At 40.8% G+C, this 18,185-nt stretch overlaps 1 protein-coding gene across 2 annotated transcripts; it reads right to left on the bottom strand.

Annotated features, from left to right (window-relative positions):
• Window positions 1–178: 178 nt before the first annotated feature.
• LOC109857466 lies at window positions 179–16,516 on the bottom strand. Of its 2 annotated transcripts, none has more exons than XM_020433775.1 (4): window positions 16,380–16,516; window positions 3,868–4,127; window positions 3,665–3,784; window positions 179–3,530 (listed from the first exon to the last, which is right to left on the bottom strand). In XM_020433775.1, the coding sequence occupies exons 1-4, from the start codon at window positions 16,413–16,415 to the stop codon at window positions 2,933–2,935; spliced, it is 1,014 nt and encodes a 337-aa protein (XP_020289364.1). In that variant the 5' UTR covers window positions 16,416–16,516; the 3' UTR covers window positions 179–2,932. The 2 variants fall into 2 exon arrangements, with proteins under 2 accessions (XP_020289364.1, XP_020289363.1); XM_020433774.1 differs by lacking the exon at window positions 16,380–16,516 and adding an exon at window positions 10,107–10,625.
• Between the last annotated feature and the right edge of the window lie 1,669 nt (window positions 16,517–18,185).

Here is an 18,185-nt window from a genome sequence, read left to right as displayed (position 1 = left end):
GAGTACGAATCTATAAAGGCGTCAGTCTTCGTGCTCCTCGGAGAGGAGGAGGAGGAGGAGGAAAATGAGAGCTCGCTCTCCGAGGTCGGTGAAACTTTTCGCGAGGTAACGCTCGTCAAGGTCGGTGAAACTTTAAATAGTATAATAAAAAAATCGGATAAACAGATAAGCCGGTGTGTTTTTTTTTTTTTTCATGCACGTTGCGTTCTGTACCGTTACACGATCATGTACACGCGACACGAGGAGACCCATGCGCGCGTTCAGCGACTGTCTCACGCGTGACGCTATGAATAAATATTTCGAATTAGCATATACGTCACGTGTGAGAGATATATCGTTCTTCTTCTTACACAAAAGTCAGTTACGTTTAACCGCAAAGAATCAACAATTGTTTTAAGAGAGCTATAAGTATTATTAAAAAAAAAAAAAATCTATGAAAGAGTTAAGAGACAAAAATTCATAAACTTTCACTTTCGCAAAACCAATCGTCCGAGCGAAGGCGGACATTGATCCTCTGGTGTCAAGGATTTTCATTCGGCAGCTTATCTCGGGCCGGGGAAATCTATCAACAGTTTTTGTAAGATTAAAACTAGTTTAATTACTTTTCGAAACAACTCTCGCTCAAAAAGCTCATTAGCATTAGCTATCCGATATATTCGTCAATGTTAAAAAATGTTCGATAATTTGCACGCACCGAAGACCCGTTACTAAAAATGTAAAACTTATTTCGAAAAACAATTTGCGAACGTAGCGCGCAAACGCGTCCCATTATATACGCAAAGTATTATACACAACATGTAATGATTTAAAAAAAAACAATCCGAATACAATAATTAAATTGAAATTTTAGTAATTACAGTAAGTTCGTAATATCGTGCAGAGTCTTAAATTCTCGTTACACTTTCTCATCGTGTAATCTTATCTTTTCCGAAACAGCACTTCTGTGTTAAACAAATTTTTTTATTTACTTCATTTTCTTCGTGTAAAGAGTTGCTCGATATCACAAGAGCCCTGACACGTTCCACGCGTGCGTGTTGATGCTCGCTTTCGCGTATGTGTGTGTATTATAATTAATAAAACACGTACGTGTATAAAAAATAAGTTAAGCGCGTACGAGATGCCGCGCGATATATATCTTACACACATATGTAAATCTTACTCCGCCTTTTTATTGCAAACGTCGGTGATGATAATTCACGTTTCGTTCGCGCGGAGAGCGTTGGTCCGCGAAAATCGACGACAATTGACTACGCGCACAGAGTGGAACGGCACGGTTCTCATCGCAACAACGAAACAACGGAAAGTGTGCGCAAACTTTTACTTCAAAAGAACAGCACCTTTGTCGCGACGAGAGATTTGACTTAACGATTAACTGTATTAACGAGGCTCCTTCGCTGTTTGGCACGAGCGGATCTCGTTCGTCGCGCGGCAGATCGCGAGAAATTGGCGCGTAAAAAAAAAAAAAAAAAAAAATGCTCGCGTTACGAACTAAAAAAGTAACTACATTAGCGTCAGGAATCGGCGATAGGAAGCTATTATGGAATTTCCGGATCTGCCGCCGCTTAATTAATCATTACAGTGCGCGATGTCTACATTTATATGTGTCGGACGTAGTTAAGCGATTTATCTATTCACTCGTTAATCCTATCCCGTGATTAACGAAGCGGCTTTTAGCGTAAACACTATCGCTAGAATAAAATTAAAGCGCACCGCGCGGGATTAGATGCGTTCGATCCGCTCGCGCCAAAGTGTATCTGGCCGTTCTTCGTATTTTGATTCGGCAGGTGGGATTTTCTCGTCGTTAGCTCAATATTCGCCAAGAACAAAAAAAAATCGCCGATAAGGCGATGTAAAAATTAATTTATACGATACTCACTACGATTGTTACACAGACAACCGTGTCGCAAAAACTAGTTTTCTTAAAAAAATCTCGCTGTTATAAGTGTCGCCGGTGTGTTTGTTACAGCCTGAGTGAGAAAATGTTTTTATAAACTACATATCTTGTACTCGGAGAAGAAAACTGCTATCTTGTACTTGCTAGAAAAAAGTTTTACACGCGAAGAGACAATGCCATGCGCGAGTGTTCGTTCGCACGCTTCACAAATCGATGACGCAAGTGGAAAAGTTGGCGAACATTGCGCGTCCGACGTTATTCTATAATTTTCTTCTGTCTTTTTTTTTTTTTTTCTTTTTTTTCAAGGAAGTCCCACTGCGCTTCCCTGAAAACTACACTTACGTATATATAGTCCAACATGGCATCTAACGTCTCGTCTTCTCGCGCGCGATGTCCCGATCATCTGATCGCGATAATGAATGGAACAAAGACAAGAAACAACGACGACGAATTCAAGGAAGCGTTCTCTCGCAAGGGTTCTCGATGACGCGAAAAGTCGCGCGTTTTATGTATATCTCTCAGTTTCTTCCAGAGAACTACTACTTTCGTGTGCATTGTCTCCCTGTTTTCATCGATTCCTGTGTGTGTGGAAACGCACACACTGTATCATCTCGGACAATACCGACGACTGCGATGATATCGCGAACTCGGTGCATGAGAACGAAATCCATGTCGTGGCACCTCGGGAAACACGCCGAGCAATTTCTGACGGGGAATCCTCCGCGCGACAACGAGAAACCTTATTCTTCTTCGCGAAGCATCTAGATTATCGATCTTCAGCATTCGTTCTCCTTTTCTCTTCAACGACGGCCGGAAAATCGGCGACGGGATTTCATTCTCGAGAAAGAGAGAGAGAGAACGTCGACGACGAGGCAGCGGCGGTTCGATGCGACGAGCGAGGGTTGTGTGTCTCGTTGTCGAGATCATCGGGTCGAACCGAGGCAGTCCAAGAGCGCGGCGAAAGCCAGCGTCGACGCGATATCAGATGACGAGCGACAAACAACGGCAGCGAAGCGATACAACGACGAGGGAACTTTGTTACGTGGCTTTCGCCGCTCCTCTCGAGAGTCGCGTTCTCGACAGATCGGGCGGGCGCGGATCGTACGGCGTCGCGTTGAATCCGACGTATCGATTGTTCTTCTTGTGTAGAAAACCGCCGGTCTGCGGATCCGTCTTGTAATAAATCACCCGTCTGATGCCGAACGGATCGATGTAACCGAACGATCCGACGTTGTTGCCGTCGGGCTCCCGCTCCTCCTCGTGATAATGTCGGCGCAGATAGTACTGGAAACCGTTCGCCGTGCTGTGAGTCCCGTCGTAAGGCGGATAATCCGCGTTGCTACGAGAAATGGGAGATCGGTAGCTCGGCCGGACGGAGGAACCGCCGATCGCGGAATCGTAGGGAGCCTCGAGGATCTGCGTCGGTTGCCGTCGAGATCCGCGATAGTAAGCAGATTGCGGTCGATGATAGTCCAAACTCTGCAGTCCGGACGAATATCCCGGTCGATTCGAGTAATAATCGTTGCCCGCGATGGGCGTGAAGTTGATCGGTCGTGGTCGGATGGTCGTCGGAGTGTAATAACCGGAGGTGATGTCGTTGCCAGACAGCGGCACGATGGCATTGGGGTCTGGTCGTCTGCAGAAAAGGTGTTTTTTTTTTTTACTAACTTATTTAGAAGAATGCGCGTTGTGACACGAAGTTTGATATTATTTTTAGAAACTTAATAGCGAATGTAACTGTATATTTTTTTAATTCAACATCCGTTTTACCTGAACGGATTGGGCGGTCTTTTGGGTCTGGCCAAGACGCCAGTCTGCGCCGGAACCTTCTTTGTCTCGGCCACCGCGTCCTGTATGGGTCGATCCTTACCCACGTAGACCATCTTCGATCTGAAAAATCATCGGGATATAACGGAGTCGCGCTCGAATCTAATTATATCGCTATTAATTAATTTTATTTTCGCTCGATCTACCTTAGTATCCGAAATCCCTCGTGATCCGCAATGTAATCCTTCAGTCGTAAATATCCGAGAGGATCGAGCCAGCCTTCGGTGCCGATCACCGTGCCGTCGGCCAGTCTCTTCTCCTTCCTGTATTGACCGTTCGACGTTTGAAAGCGAAAAAATCTTTCCGGACCCTCATCGGTCTGAATGTGATACTGCGTGTTGGGATTTAGATTCCAGCCGCTTCTCTGCGCCTCGATCTCGTCCGCTGTCAGACACAGGGCCGAAACCTGTAAGTGTAAAAAAAAATCTGCTCAAATAGTTTCGAGCGACACTCTTTTAAAATAAAACAATTATTGTCTCAACTGACGTCTTCGTCGCGGAACGTGAAACGTTTTGCTCAAGTGTCGCGTGAGAAGTTCAAACAATCAACGAGTTATTAAGGTTTACGGGCACGAACCCGCAGTGATAACAAGGACACCGAGCAAGGGACGTGGTGCGGACCGCAATTGCGCGCGGGATATTCCTCGGCGAGCGATTAGTCAGCGTCGTTTCTCCTCGGACCACACGGACTCTCGTCTTCTCTTTCTTCGCAATCTACCACGGCTGTTTGTAGGCGCGGCAGCCGCATATTCCGCTTCGCGCGCCGGTTGTCCGTAATCACTCCATTTACGGCGTTACGACCCGAGAGAGACGAGATGAAAGACAACGTTCGAGTGTGTGACTTCGGAGACTTAGCCGGGCAACTCGAAACGGCCGCACTTTATTTCGCCAGACGTTTAGCGGCGGCATTTTCTAGGTTCTCTCTCGTTTATGAGCACACACGTATCGCATCAATAACGGTTGAGGGAGTTCATATTGTCGCTTGTCTTGAGTCGTGGGAAAATGTTTCCGCGTGCAATGTGCATATATATACGCACACATTGCACGTTAAACGTTCCGAGGAAATTGTGTTTCCCGTTCTATTTATTTTTTTGCGATTATCATCGAGCTCACGATCGAGGTTCGAAAGTTAATACAGATGTCACAAAAAAAAAAAGATCTTCTCATATCAATTTTTTGTACTGAAGTAGACTCGAGGCGAGTGCGTGTAACAGAGAGTGTCATGAATATTGATCATATCAGAGAAACAAATTGTACGAGGAAAACTTGATTTTTCCGATGACATTCGACAAATGTGTGATAATTACACAATCTGTTTTCTCTTTGCGCGCTTAGGCGAGTGACTTGAATGATAAAAAAAACACCTCAAAGTTTAACGGTCATCGTTGTTAAAAAAAAAAAAAAAAAAAACTGGAAACTCATAGACTGGTTCTTGGAGTCATGATTATTCACGTCTTTTTTTAGGTTTCGGGAATAAAAGTTTTACAAAAATTCCAGAACACACAAACCTTCATTTACGAAGCTAGGTTTCCATTCGCTTGTTTCAACCGCAGAAATGTATACAATGTCGCATCGCAATAATTCCGACCACGCGAGAAATGCAATGTCTTCCACGGCGGCGGTGTGTGCGGCTTTCATATCGTTTGCGGGGAAACATTGCTAGCGCGCAACAACAAACGCGCGCGACGGTCACGTAAGAGATACTTATCCCTTCTATTCGCGCACGGATTTTGCGTGGGATTGACCAAGACCACGAGAGGTCCGCCTCTCTCGTCGGTCCATATTAAGAGATGTCAGGCTGACCGAGCGTGTAGGGCCGACGTATTACGCATCGTAATTTCGTAGAAGGAACAATCATATGCTTTTGGAGAAAAAATAGAAAACGGGAATAAAAAGTAATATAATATATAATATGTCTCGATTATATTGTTATAAATTTTACGCGGGTAATTTTTCCTGTACAAATAAAAATTTCCACTAAATTTGAACGATTTTTCATTGCACAATAATTGTGCGGATGTTTCCTCGCGAACATTTTCTTCTACTAATGTTAGAATGCAAAACAAAAGAGACGTAATCACATGCTAAGTGTGGGGATATTTATTACGGGGCTAGAGAGATTATAAGTCACTCTCCGACTCGGCGATAAGGAGCTTCGCAAGTTTCCCTCTCGCGAGAGCGAAGTTACGTTTTATGGCGAAGTCAAGGCATGCCACGAAGGACCTTGGACCTTCTTCACGTGTCGTGTGTGCGCCTTTAATACACTGTCGTATATACATATTGCCGCATCTCCTCGCTAAGAAGAATCCTCGCGCCGCTGATATTGCTCGATATCCTTGAAACTGGTTCATGACTTTATTGCTGCGAGGCAGTACTTTGATTTAAAAAGTGCTCGTTATTGTGAGAGAGTCATCGGACTCGGATCGATATCCTTGAAACGAAATTATCCTTGAGTATATATCGCGACTTTCGTGTCGCACCACAGACAGAATGTAATTTTCTGTAATAATTCATCTCAGACGAGTTTGATTTACGTAAGTTGATTATTTAACGCGATCTCCATTTAAATTCGATGCACAAAACGTGCAAAAATGTTGCCTCGTAATGAAAAAAGTTTTTAAAAGTATTTCAGAGTAAATCTCTTGTCGTTTTAATTAACTTTTGTGTAGGACGAGTAAGCTTTTCTTTTCCGGGATTCTCTCGTGGTTCGCTTTTATTCTGGCCCCGGAACCGCGAACGCTTTTCCTCTTTCTGTCTCTGTTGAAATTACAGAGCTCGCGGGAGCAAGCATTAATTTTCTTCCGAGCGGAAATGTCTTTCTTCTCTTCAACGATATCGAGAGATTGACGTCGAAAGAAAAATATGAATCTCGTCAAATACAACGGATTGTCTAATTTCACAAAAACTGTTTAAAAAATATAGTCGTATTTACAAACGTGTGAACCGTTACGTGTTATTCTCCTAATAACGCGCGAAGCGAAATTTCGAATGAAAGAATAAATCACAAACGTTCCCACATCGGACATCGATTAAAGTTAACAGAAGTTTTACTGATTTTCCGTCTGCGTCCGCGGAATGCACGCGCGAGCGAGGTTCGCAACATGAGAAAGCATACAATTTAATATTTTACGACGAAGAGAATGAATCTCTCGCCGCACTCTTGAACCGCGCGCGCTGCGGTGAAAGAGTTATTTTACAGATAATTGCGTCCTCAGGCTTGGGACCGTAAACAATCGAGAAGAGACGCAGGGAATAAATTGCGTTGTGTATCAAGGACTCAGGCAGCACACTACTACGATTTTCATTTACGTAGACAAAATTTAGCATGCGATTCTTAGGAATCTACGGCGAGTCTAAAAGCGCGCTTCTCTTCCCGCCAGCACGCATCAATTTCCATTCATGACTCAAAGGAAAGTCCGACCGTTTCGGCCGGCGATTCTGCACGAGGTTAGGTCTTGTCCAGGTCGCGCGATTAACCCGCTAAATTATTATTGCACCGTCCATTGTCTGTCGGTTGTCGGTCACGGTGATTTCACCTTTGCACAGAAGCCGCCGCCGCCGCCGTCGCCGCCGCCGCCGCCGCCGCAATAGCAGCTCCTTTCGCTCGCTTCCGTTGTTTTCCATCTCTTCGCGCGCGCGATCTCTCGTCTCTCATTAAAAATACCCGCGTGAGGTATTCTCACGTGCTTATAATCATGTGATATAATCTAGCGACTGTAATTAAGTTGCACCCGGGAAATTGGCGACATTGGTGGTGGCCGACAATGAATTCGGTGCTCATGAAAGGGAAATTGGCCACGCTAATTGCACACGCGAACGATTAATTAGCGAGAAAGAGATATTAGAAGATCTCCTCAATTTTGCGATTGTCGTGATTAATTAATTAAGGTGACACTGACATATTTCTATATCGGTTAATCAATTCAGCATTTTTTTATAAGCGTAGAAAGAACGCGACGCTTTGTCGATTTTATAATAACGTGCAAAACTATAATAATGCAAAACTAAAACAAAAAAAATAAGAAGCACCCATTTAATAACAACAAAATAGTGCAATTTGAACTGAAAATTTGAACTTTTGAAGATTTGAACTTTTATTTGTTTTATTATTGCGAATTATTATGTTGTTTTAACTTTTATAGAATTTCAATTGTTATTAAAACTGTATTTTTGAAAGAAAATTTCAATATTATTCAAATGCAGTCTCTCGGAATTTCGAAAATACTTCTTGCGTTTGTCATACGCAAGGAGCAGCACGTTGGTGGCATCTTGAATACAATTCTACTATTACGAGTCGACACAATTGTAGATCGTGTCGCCTGTGGTATGTGACTAATGATCTCGCGATCTCGTTTGCGACTTACTTGATATTCGAGGAGCGTCGGCGTTTCATGAACGCGCGTGCATCGTGGCCTTCGCACGAACGCGCGCTAATTTATATTCGGAATGCACGATATTAATTATCCTCGCGTAATTTCGTCTCGAAGTACTTGCGACACACACACGCACAATCTATAGAATATATTTATTCGGAGAGCAATGTCGTATTATACCGTGTATCACCACAGAACTTCTTCGACAAGCTAATGTAATTATCTGCATAATTTATGTATCTAATATCGTACGTTTTCCAAGACGTTTCAATTAACTCTGTTGCAATTTGTGATATAAAAAAAAACAATAAAAAAAAAAAAAAAAATTAAAAGAGACAATATTTGTTGGTTTGGAAAGTAGTAGTTGTCACGCTGCGTTTTATTCTCAGAAAGTTCAATTAGCGCGCACCTCTTATGTAGGTTAGCGATCCATATTTAACTTCTCACCGCATATTTAGCGATGATAAAACAGAGCTGTTCTCTAATTCTCTCTCTACGTCAGTTCAAAAAAAAGAAACATCAGAATAATATAATTTATCTTGTACATACGTGTCAAATAGACAACAAAGATTTTCAATTTACACGATTTAACAGCTGAGTTTATTGATTGTGCATCTGGTTTACATTCTTGGTCACGCACGAGTCTTTGTTTGTATGTGTGTGTGTGTGTGTGTGATTCGGTGGCCGAGAGAGAAACGTCCTCTTCTTGTTACACTTCTTGTGCACGCGATCTTCACGGTACACGGCGCTCGTGCATCGAACTCTCCCGAAGCACAGAGGAATGGAGAGAAGCCGCCGGTACCTCTTTCACGATACGCATATGTATTCTCGAACACATCGACTTTCATGAGCGCCTGTCAGTTTTGACGGAGCATACCGTGTTTCGCGCGATGACGTGAATATACGCGCGATATAAATCGCGCTTGACACGTGGTGCACAATCACAGAGCGGCCTCCTCACTGACTCGCGAATGTGAGTTGCGGCGAATGTGAATTGGAAACTCGTCATCGTTAAATATACGCTAAGTATCGCGTATACGCTCTCTTAACAATCTGACTCGCACCGTTTTTGAGATTTTTTATTTTTTATTTTTTTTTTTGCAATTTGTATCGCAAATTTTATTCCGACGGTTTATAAAATTTGTAAAGCTTCGTGTCGCAGTGCTTCAGAGAGAACTAACTGTAAGACTGTATTACATGTAGATATAGAATATATTACATATATACAGTTTTTATCTTTTTTTTTAATGTAATATTTTAGCAAGAAGCAAACATATTTCTATATTTTATTCTATATTTTAGTCTTTTGTAATAAAAATTTATAAAAACTCAATCTTATATACTTTTTATCATTTTTAATCTTTTCGCGATTCGAGACAATTTTATTGCCAATGTCAATGTCATGTTGTAGCTACGATTTATTTTATTTTATAATTCTGAAAATAGCGAGATTACGTGGCACAGGTTGTTTTGTCGATTTATTTGCTACCGGATGATTTAAGAGACCGCGCATAATCACCGGTTCACGACCGGCGCTTCATTCAACCGAGAATCTTGAAGTGGCGTCAATATAAAGTCTCAATGTCAGTGACAATTCGCTAAACACTCGTAAAAATGCAAATTTCACGCAAAGATGAGTAACTGTTTTTTTTGAAAATATGAAGATCTCTTCCAATTTTACTTATGTTAATACTAAACAATTTACCATTCACTGATGTAAATTATTCTATTTTAATTATGTATTCTTTATGTACAAAAACATAAAATTATGTTAATTTAATTCTTGTTGGCGAGATGTGGATGACATCAGAGTTCAATGAATCAGAACGAGATTGACTTTTTTTAGTATATTAAAATAGAGTTTAAGTCTAACTTTAGATATAAATAGCTTTTCGCGCTGAATAAAATTAATGTTATAGATATACATCACGCGTTAAAAATATAATTATATATCTTTATACATTAATCATATCTGTATTAAAGAGAGATAAATAAATTTTCGTTAAATCCTACCACTAGGAGATTCAGGCAGAGGCAGGTTCGCAAAATCATGGCCACGCTGGTGCTCACAAGTAAAATACAGTGCAACAAACTTTCTTCGAATTTCCTCTTCGTCGTCTTGCAGCAGTCGTCGAGACGAAACGTTTCCTCTTTATTTCTCAAGCAAAATTCTCCCGTTTGAATTTTAATTACAGTCCTCACCGACGGACAAAGAAAATCTGCCCTGTTTCAGTCATCGGAACTTGACATCGGAGGCACGTGGCGTGTTTAAAACCGCACCGGGAGTCGGAAAGAAGAAACACTTTCGCGGACCGGACGGCGAGGCGAAGCGGAAGAGAACGATGACGTCGACGAGTCATCGGCTGCTTTGTCGATGTCGTCGAAGTGGACCGAGACGACGCGATACTGTGACTGAGAGTACCGGCGGTGTCTCTGGATTTTCAGATCCGCAACACAGTGCCTCTAACGACGGATCTACGCTCCTTCCCTCGCGACCATCCCCCTCCGTGAAAGAGCCCGCCGCGCGAGATCGTTTTTCCTGACGACGATCAAGACCGCGCCCGCCCACCACACACGCATCGCCGCCGCTACTCGACTAAGAGAGTACTCCACATTCGTATGCGTGTTACGCGTGCGTGTACATTTCCAAGACGAGGAATTATATTATAGCGCTTGGTAAGCACGCGTAATCGCTTGTTGTGCACACGCCGCACGTGATTCCGTGCCGATCCTCGCGAATGACGTAAAGGGTTACCGCTTCGATTCCTTATAAGATACTGAGAGCGCATCTTCCACTGAGAAAGACTTTACTTTGTGTGTTAATTCATTCAGGCCGAAAACTAGGTATTTTTATTTAATATAGAATTATTTTTTAATTAATATATTGTAGAATATTAATTTGTGTCTTAAATTCAATATAAAAAAATTTGATGGAAAAGAACGATTGTTTGAAAGCTTGAGAAGAAAGGAAATAAATCGGAGAGAAGACGTTTCGATGTTATTTTTAAATTGTTTTGCGCGATTTTTAACTTTGTTGTTAGAAACACACGCTTCAAAGTGTGTGCATATCGTTTCTCAGCTATTAAACATCAGCTATTGTCAAGAAAAACCAGTATTGGGCTTGGTCACGAGTCTCGGATTTTTAATTAGTTTCGCATGACTGACAGCTGCTTACATTCACACGTAATCGCCGATCACAAATAGCAATCCTGGAGCAATAAATGTTGAGGAAGACGGCAGAAAATTGCATTGTAAGATTTATGTTAAACGATGTGAAAAATCGCGAAGTCTCGTGAGAAAGAAAAATGTCTGTCTCGAGATGTATGTTGTGAGAAATCGTCACACATCTCGACATGTAATTACTACGCAATTTGATACGCAACTAATATATGTAAAATGTAAATCGATAGCTTTGTAAAGAGACTTATTTCTATTTAACTGATCTCACAATCTATTTCTGAATGATAGAAAAAATGACCAATTTTAAGTAGGATACCGTGTCAATTTTTCAATATTATTACAAAAACACATCGTATTCTCTCTCTGTTCATTTTCCAAATATATTTTATTTTTATTGTTTTGTTTTTATATTTCATTATGTTTACTTCTGTTACTTTTGTTATGTTTATTTTTATTTAATTTTATGTTATTTTATTTTCTTTTCTACACTCACTTTTTATTTTTATATATCATGTCTCACAGTATTTTAATTCATTTATTTATCTTGTGTATATTTTGTTAAATATAGCGCTTGAGAGGAGATTTCTTTCCGGAGCGGTTTACAAATAAAGCAGTATCTTATCTATCTATCTGTCTGTCTTCTTCAATAAAAAAACTTCTATGCGATTAAAGCAATTATTTGACTTAGATATTTATAACAAAATTTTATTACAGACAGTTTATTCCTATTTATTCCCGCAAATAGGTATGACGATCCGTAATTATATACGCCGAGCACGAGATTACTATTCGGAATATTAATGTAAAACACACTTAATGCAATCGTAAATTAAAGTAGATTCGATTTATGCAGAGTTTTTTTTTACGCAACATTCTTCCGGAACGCAAAAACTTCCATTATATTCTCATTTTTCATATATCAAGTCGTATAATGTTTCCCACACAATTTGTATTCTCTGTCGATGGTGTTCGTTCTTAGCGACATTGTCGGTAGCCGGAAGGAACGGATTTTATGTCATCTCGCACATTTGCGTCATCCTCTTGGGTCAAGTAATCGTCGTTCCGTAATCATCGTTCGCATTACCCGCAATCATCTGACGAAATAAACGCTTCGCCAACCCGGCGTTCTTTTTAGTCACCGGAAGAATTCGTCATTTGCGCTATAATCGCAAACAACGTTGTTGCGATTCAAACGCGCGCATTGAACAAATGATGACTAATCGTCGATGACTACGTCGCATCTCTTCTTTGCATACACGACGTGTGATGGAAGATACATTTCCTATTTTGCAACAGAAACGGCGCAAAAAAAAAAATGATCTTGTCAAATTTCGCTTTGTAACGTATTCACAAAACCGACACATGCGTGTCAATGTTTTATTATTAAGTAAATTTTAACGAGAAAAACCGAGGTTTCATTTTGTTTTAATAATTGCCATATAATTCTATGGTAATTAATAAAAAGCTCAGTTTTGACTTGGTATAGCGCACTGTTTATAAACGATTAAGAGACACACGCTCTCTCTCTCTCTCTCTCTCTTTCTCTCTCTCTCTCTTTGCACGTGTAAATTCGACACTGATATGTTTTTTTGAAAATAAATATCAGAACTGCAGAATCGTCCGACTGGCCCATTGGCCTCGCAACCTGAGTGTAGGGGCTGCGAACCCGGAGGTGTTACAAGTTCGAATCCGCATTAGGATTGTTTTTCCGGGCCGATCATTTTCAATCATGTAGTTTGGAACTTAAAATAAGGGGCCTAAAAACTCATTACTATTGTCATTTTCAATCGATTTGATCAATTGATTCGATTGATTGACCTCCAACAATCAATTCGAATGTATTTCTACCCGGCTTACACACATCCTACCCAACACAGAAAAGGAAGGATTGTTGTAGACGAATCTCCATTTCGCCAATTCCAAGAAACGCGTATGAGTCAAGGCCTTTAACAGACGCATTTACAAATATACATGTAAATATATAATATATAATATAATATATAACATATATATATAATTTTAAAAAAATTATGGTGTACATATATGAGTAAAGTAAATGAATAAGTTCATACGCGTAACGTTTAGACGCATCATTGCGATCATCATCAATTGAATATGTATGGTTTAATATTGTACAGATTCTCCTATTGAGAGATTATATCGATGTTTCTTCTTTTTGTTTTTTTTTTTTTTTGAGCCGAGAAAGCGTGAAGCTTGTAAAAAAACGCCGCTGAAGCGTTTTTGCCGCCGATGTGCATGCGTGTACGTATGTACACGCATACAAATTACACATATACAAACGGTAGGTAAATGAAGAGTAAATGAAATTCTCTCTGCAAAATTAACTTTTTTCGTTCTTCGATGATCGTCACCGATTCGGATGAAATGATTTCCAACACGGCGTGAAATCCGGTTTTGCCGCGGTGGCTCTCCGTTTCCTATGAGCGTAAGTTAGGACACGGAGAGTGAACGGCATTGCATTTCCACGCAACGGAGAGATGCAAACGAGAGACGCGGCGCGCCTGAGATTTTGCGCATAGAGAAAGCTCGAAAGGTCGACAAAAAATGTGTGGGTTGCAAAGATGTAATAACGTTAAAATTGCCAAAAGAAATAATACTGATCATTACGTAAGTCAAAATACGATTTCTTCATCTTGCAACAAACTCCGCATCGGTTTTATTCACACCCGCGATTCGATAGCGATTGCCGATTACAAATGGTGAATGAGATCGCTTGAAAAAAATTAGACACGCGAGATGGACACAGAAAGAAGATTACGTTTCGGAAAAGAACATTGTTAGAATAAATTTTTTGCTTTTCAAGTTTCTCGGCGAGAATTAAAAAAGAATACCGGCGGAAGAACGTCATCACGGACACGTTTCTCTCTTTCATCATCATCAGCGGATTGAAAACCCCCGCACGTCCTATCGCCTCTGCTTCCTACTTTTTGAAACGTCGTGCTGCCGTCACAGGACACGTTGAGAGCAACAACAAGATTGCTCTCGCGATTGTCCGAGACGCGTGGGAGTTGCGCTCCATTCGCGTCCCTTTGAAACAAAGGCCCGAGGAGAGCGACTCCGGTCTTTTTGACCAGAGTCTGTACTACTTTTTTTTCTATTGTGCGCGAGCGGATTAAAAAAAAAAAATATCTCGAAAAGATCGATATTTTTTAAATCTCCGTAACTTTTTTTTGTAACTTTATATCTGAAACAAAACGTTGCCCAAAAAATATCAGAATCAATACGTACACACATATTAATGATCACAAAACTGTGACAGATAATTATTTTGAGCTATGAAAAATTTTAATAAACAATGAACGTTTATCGACGAATATTCGTTTTGAATTAAGAATAAGAGCACTTTTGTTTCGAACGCCGTTCACACGATTGCGGACATTCAAATTTCCCCGTTTTCACGTTACACGTGAAAAAAAAGTTGGATGACCGGTATCGAGATCACTCTGCGAATGTGTGTGCGAACACACGGCGGCGCGATCAACCCGGTTCGATCTGACGCTCGAGCGAGCCTCTATCGCGTATTTTCTCCTTCGCTTGCCGCGCTTACAACGCGGTGCTTTCACTTTTACGAGTCGAGAGAGCAGAGAAGTGGATAGGCGCCGGCGCGATAATGGGCGTACCTTACCCGCGCGATTGTCGATTTTTGATAAGTGAAATTTCGGACAATCGTTTGAGTGGCTACTCGAAAATCGATAGAACACGTGTAGATGTTGCAATCACTTCTGTGTGACCCATTCGAGCACCACCGAGAAGAGAATTGAGAAAGACTTGGAAAGGAAACAAGAATGAAAGTTCTCTCGCTTCGGATGCCGCGGCAAATAATGAATGAAATTATAATGTAGCTTTACGTCCCGATGAAAGTCGTCGCTGTTTTTTTAAAAATTATCATCATTATTTCTCTCACACATGTCCGCTTCGTGTCGTTAAATTATTATTCAAACTATAGTACGCGTGTTTTTTAACACAGGGAAGCCGATAATAATGTTATTAATTTTTTCTGATTATTATACGCGCGCACAGAGCAAAGTACAGCGCGCAATAAAAATAATATACACGACATGTACTTCCCCGAGATGTGTCCTCGAACATCAAAAGAATTCTTCACGCAAGACTTGCGCAAAAAATGTTTGCGAGTGCAAACAAACAGTTTTGCACTTCGCACGCGACGCAATAATAATCCTCGCAAGGGAATGCAGACGCGGAATTAGATTCTCACGATGTGGTCTCATGCGCCAGGAAATTGATAAAATCATAATCCCGACTCGTAATCCCGACGTGTGTGAATGATACGCGTCTGACATTGCGCGTTAAAACCGCTGCTCGACAATCTCGTTGAGTCGTTATACTTTGTTTTGCGTCTTATCTCATCAACTTTATCGGACGAGACATCGCCATTACGTACGTAAGCGGAAAAACCTCGAATATATTTTCAAGTATAATATCTTTATTCGTCGTTATAATAATCCAGGCTCTTTAATTAACATAAAAGGATGCAATTATTGCACGATAACAAGACACACGGGGCTTAATTGCGTTATTTATTTTTAATTGGATAACGTGGCACGTGATTTGTCGCAAATACTAAAACTAATGAGTATTATTTACTTCAAAGTAATTATGAGAATAATTATGAGACGGTTTTTCTCTCGAAACGCATACAAGATAAAATATTTATAAAACATGGAATTGTAAAAATATACTAAATGTTTAAGTAAAACTATATTTAGTTTAGTTTTTAATTTAAACTATATTGTTCCGACGTGTAGTAATAAATCTACTAAAACAATAGAACAAAAACAAATGATAGTCGCATTTGTTCAAAAAATACACTTCTTAATTTTGTCACTCAAAAAAAAATCTGTAAAGTGAAGCGGATGTAAACAATACATGAAATAATATTTAAAAACCTACAGTCGCGCTGTTGTGTCGTGCGCGGAAACAATATATAACATCGATGTGAAGTAACAAAAAACCACGAAGAGTGTCAATATTATAAATAGAAAATTACACTGTTAGACAGAACTTGAAAAATATCTGAGTAAAAGTCACGTTAGCAATTATCTCGGTGAGTTAAGCAAGACTTACGACAAGCGGCAGGACGGAGGCGAGTCTCCGCCGCATTATCTTGGCCGGAGACTTCAACGCCAGGTACGAGCGACCACCCGACCACCACAACTGAGAGTTCCGAATCTCGTGCGAATACACGCGGGCGATCTCGTCACGTTTAATCGTGCTCGATCACTGATCGAAATGAAGCCTACCGAGCCGAAGTGGACGGATCGTACTTGCGCGGCCTACACGTGAAGCGAGCCAAGGCTCCGTAGTTGGCAGGGTATAGGCCAAACCCACGCGAGTTTCTTTTACAGACGTCGCAATTTGATCATTGTACACAGACAATTTCGATGATAAACAATCAAACACTTATTTCGACGTACACAACCTTCGGTCACGCGATCACGGCAAATCTCAGACGAATTCCATCAGACCCATTCGCGTGCGCGATGTATCTTTCTTAAACAAATCCGCGGCAAACGCCGATCTCGCGCGTTTATACGCGAGCGGTGACGCAAGTGATCGGGAATTCAACAAAGTCAGAATTTCTTTGTGTAGAATTTCTTATTACGTAGAAAGAGAGCGCGTGTATGTGGTAGATATATTTCAAATTTATTTTTTATTTTAACGACTAACATCTGTATTGTTTTTGCTCTATTTGTTTTTAGGCAGACAAGTCGGAGAAATATAGCTTCACTTGAACATTCGGTTTGTTTTTAAATTCTACAACAGAATGAGAAAGTTCGAAATTCCATTCAATCGACGTAGATCGAGCGATCTCTGAGATGTATTCCCAGCATCTAAACAGCAGTATGAAATGTTTTTTGAAACGCCGGAAATATTTCCTGCGCATTGCGCATGAACGCGAAATTGCAGGGCGGGAAAATGTGGCATAATAATCGCTTTCGCGATCGCTTCGGCGATGAACGCAACGTCGTGAACAACGCTATGTATGTAAACGTCGATCAATAACCGGAATATTAAAAAAAAAGTCAAAGGTATAATTTACAAGTTTATAATAAATTCCTGGTTGCTGACTGTTCGTCAACACGATGTGATCGGGGGAAAAACAAAACATGGAGAATAAAAATACAAGAAAGAATTATCGTTTCACATGCTCTTTCTGTATTTTTTTAATATATGTTTTCTGCAAAACTGTATAAAACATCTGTAAAAAATTGCTCGTTGATTTTCTATTCAACTGTTCGTACATTACGTATTCGGCGAAAGAATGGCGTTACAAATGCGACGAAATAATGGAGAGATCCTTTTCTAACTTCTTTTTGTCGTACAAGCGCGTGTGAGAATGTTGCCAAAGCGCCGCGGGATTTCAGCAATTTTGGCGGTAATTTATGCAGCAAACGGATTTGTACCGCGACTGTTACGGACGGATGGAACGGAATATTTGTGTCGTGGCAAAACCGCCCACCTTTGTCGGATGAAACTAGATCTAGACTGCCCTCCACTCGTACGTATGTACAACATGACGTAATTGCCGGATTTAAAGACTTCGCACCGTTACCGTACGCGCAATGTACACACGGAACTTATATACGACCGATATAAAAGTGATGTGGGCGCGCGAAGTCTTTTATCGGCCTCGAAGACGCCTGCATATATGTTCGCATCAACGGACGTTCACCCGGGATCGATGACCGAGTCATCATAGACAAAGTCATAGGAAATTTTTGTCAGGATATCAACGGAAGACTCTATAATGGGGGACGCGATATTGCGCGCCATTACGATTTATTCTCCGTATTTATTCCCGACGCAAAGTTTCAACTTCGCGTAAGAGATACTCAAGTACTTATGCAAATTAACACTGCGGGGGTGTAA

Source organism: Pseudomyrmex gracilis, unplaced genomic scaffold, assembly GCF_002006095.1.
Source record: "Pseudomyrmex gracilis isolate BER0280 unplaced genomic scaffold, ASM200609v1 scaffold_160, whole genome shotgun sequence".
In the NCBI taxonomy this organism is placed as follows: domain Eukaryota; kingdom Metazoa; phylum Arthropoda; class Insecta; order Hymenoptera; family Formicidae; genus Pseudomyrmex; species Pseudomyrmex gracilis.
Note: the sequence above shows the minus strand (reverse complement) of the source record. Positions and strands in the feature narration are given on the sequence as shown.

Coding starts and splice junctions, on each gene's coding strand:
- LOC109857466 (XM_020433774.1), bottom strand. CDS start 10,145: ATGATTTTGCGAACCTGCCTCTGCCTGAATCTCCTAGTG. Junction 4,128..10,106: donor TCTGCCTGAATCTCCTAGTG/GTAGGATTTAAC, acceptor TTACACTTACAG/GTTTCGGCCCTGTGTCTGAC. Junction 3,531..3,664: donor AGACCGCCCAATCCGTTCAG/GTAAAACGGATG, acceptor CCTTTTCTGCAG/ACGACCAGACCCCAATGCCA.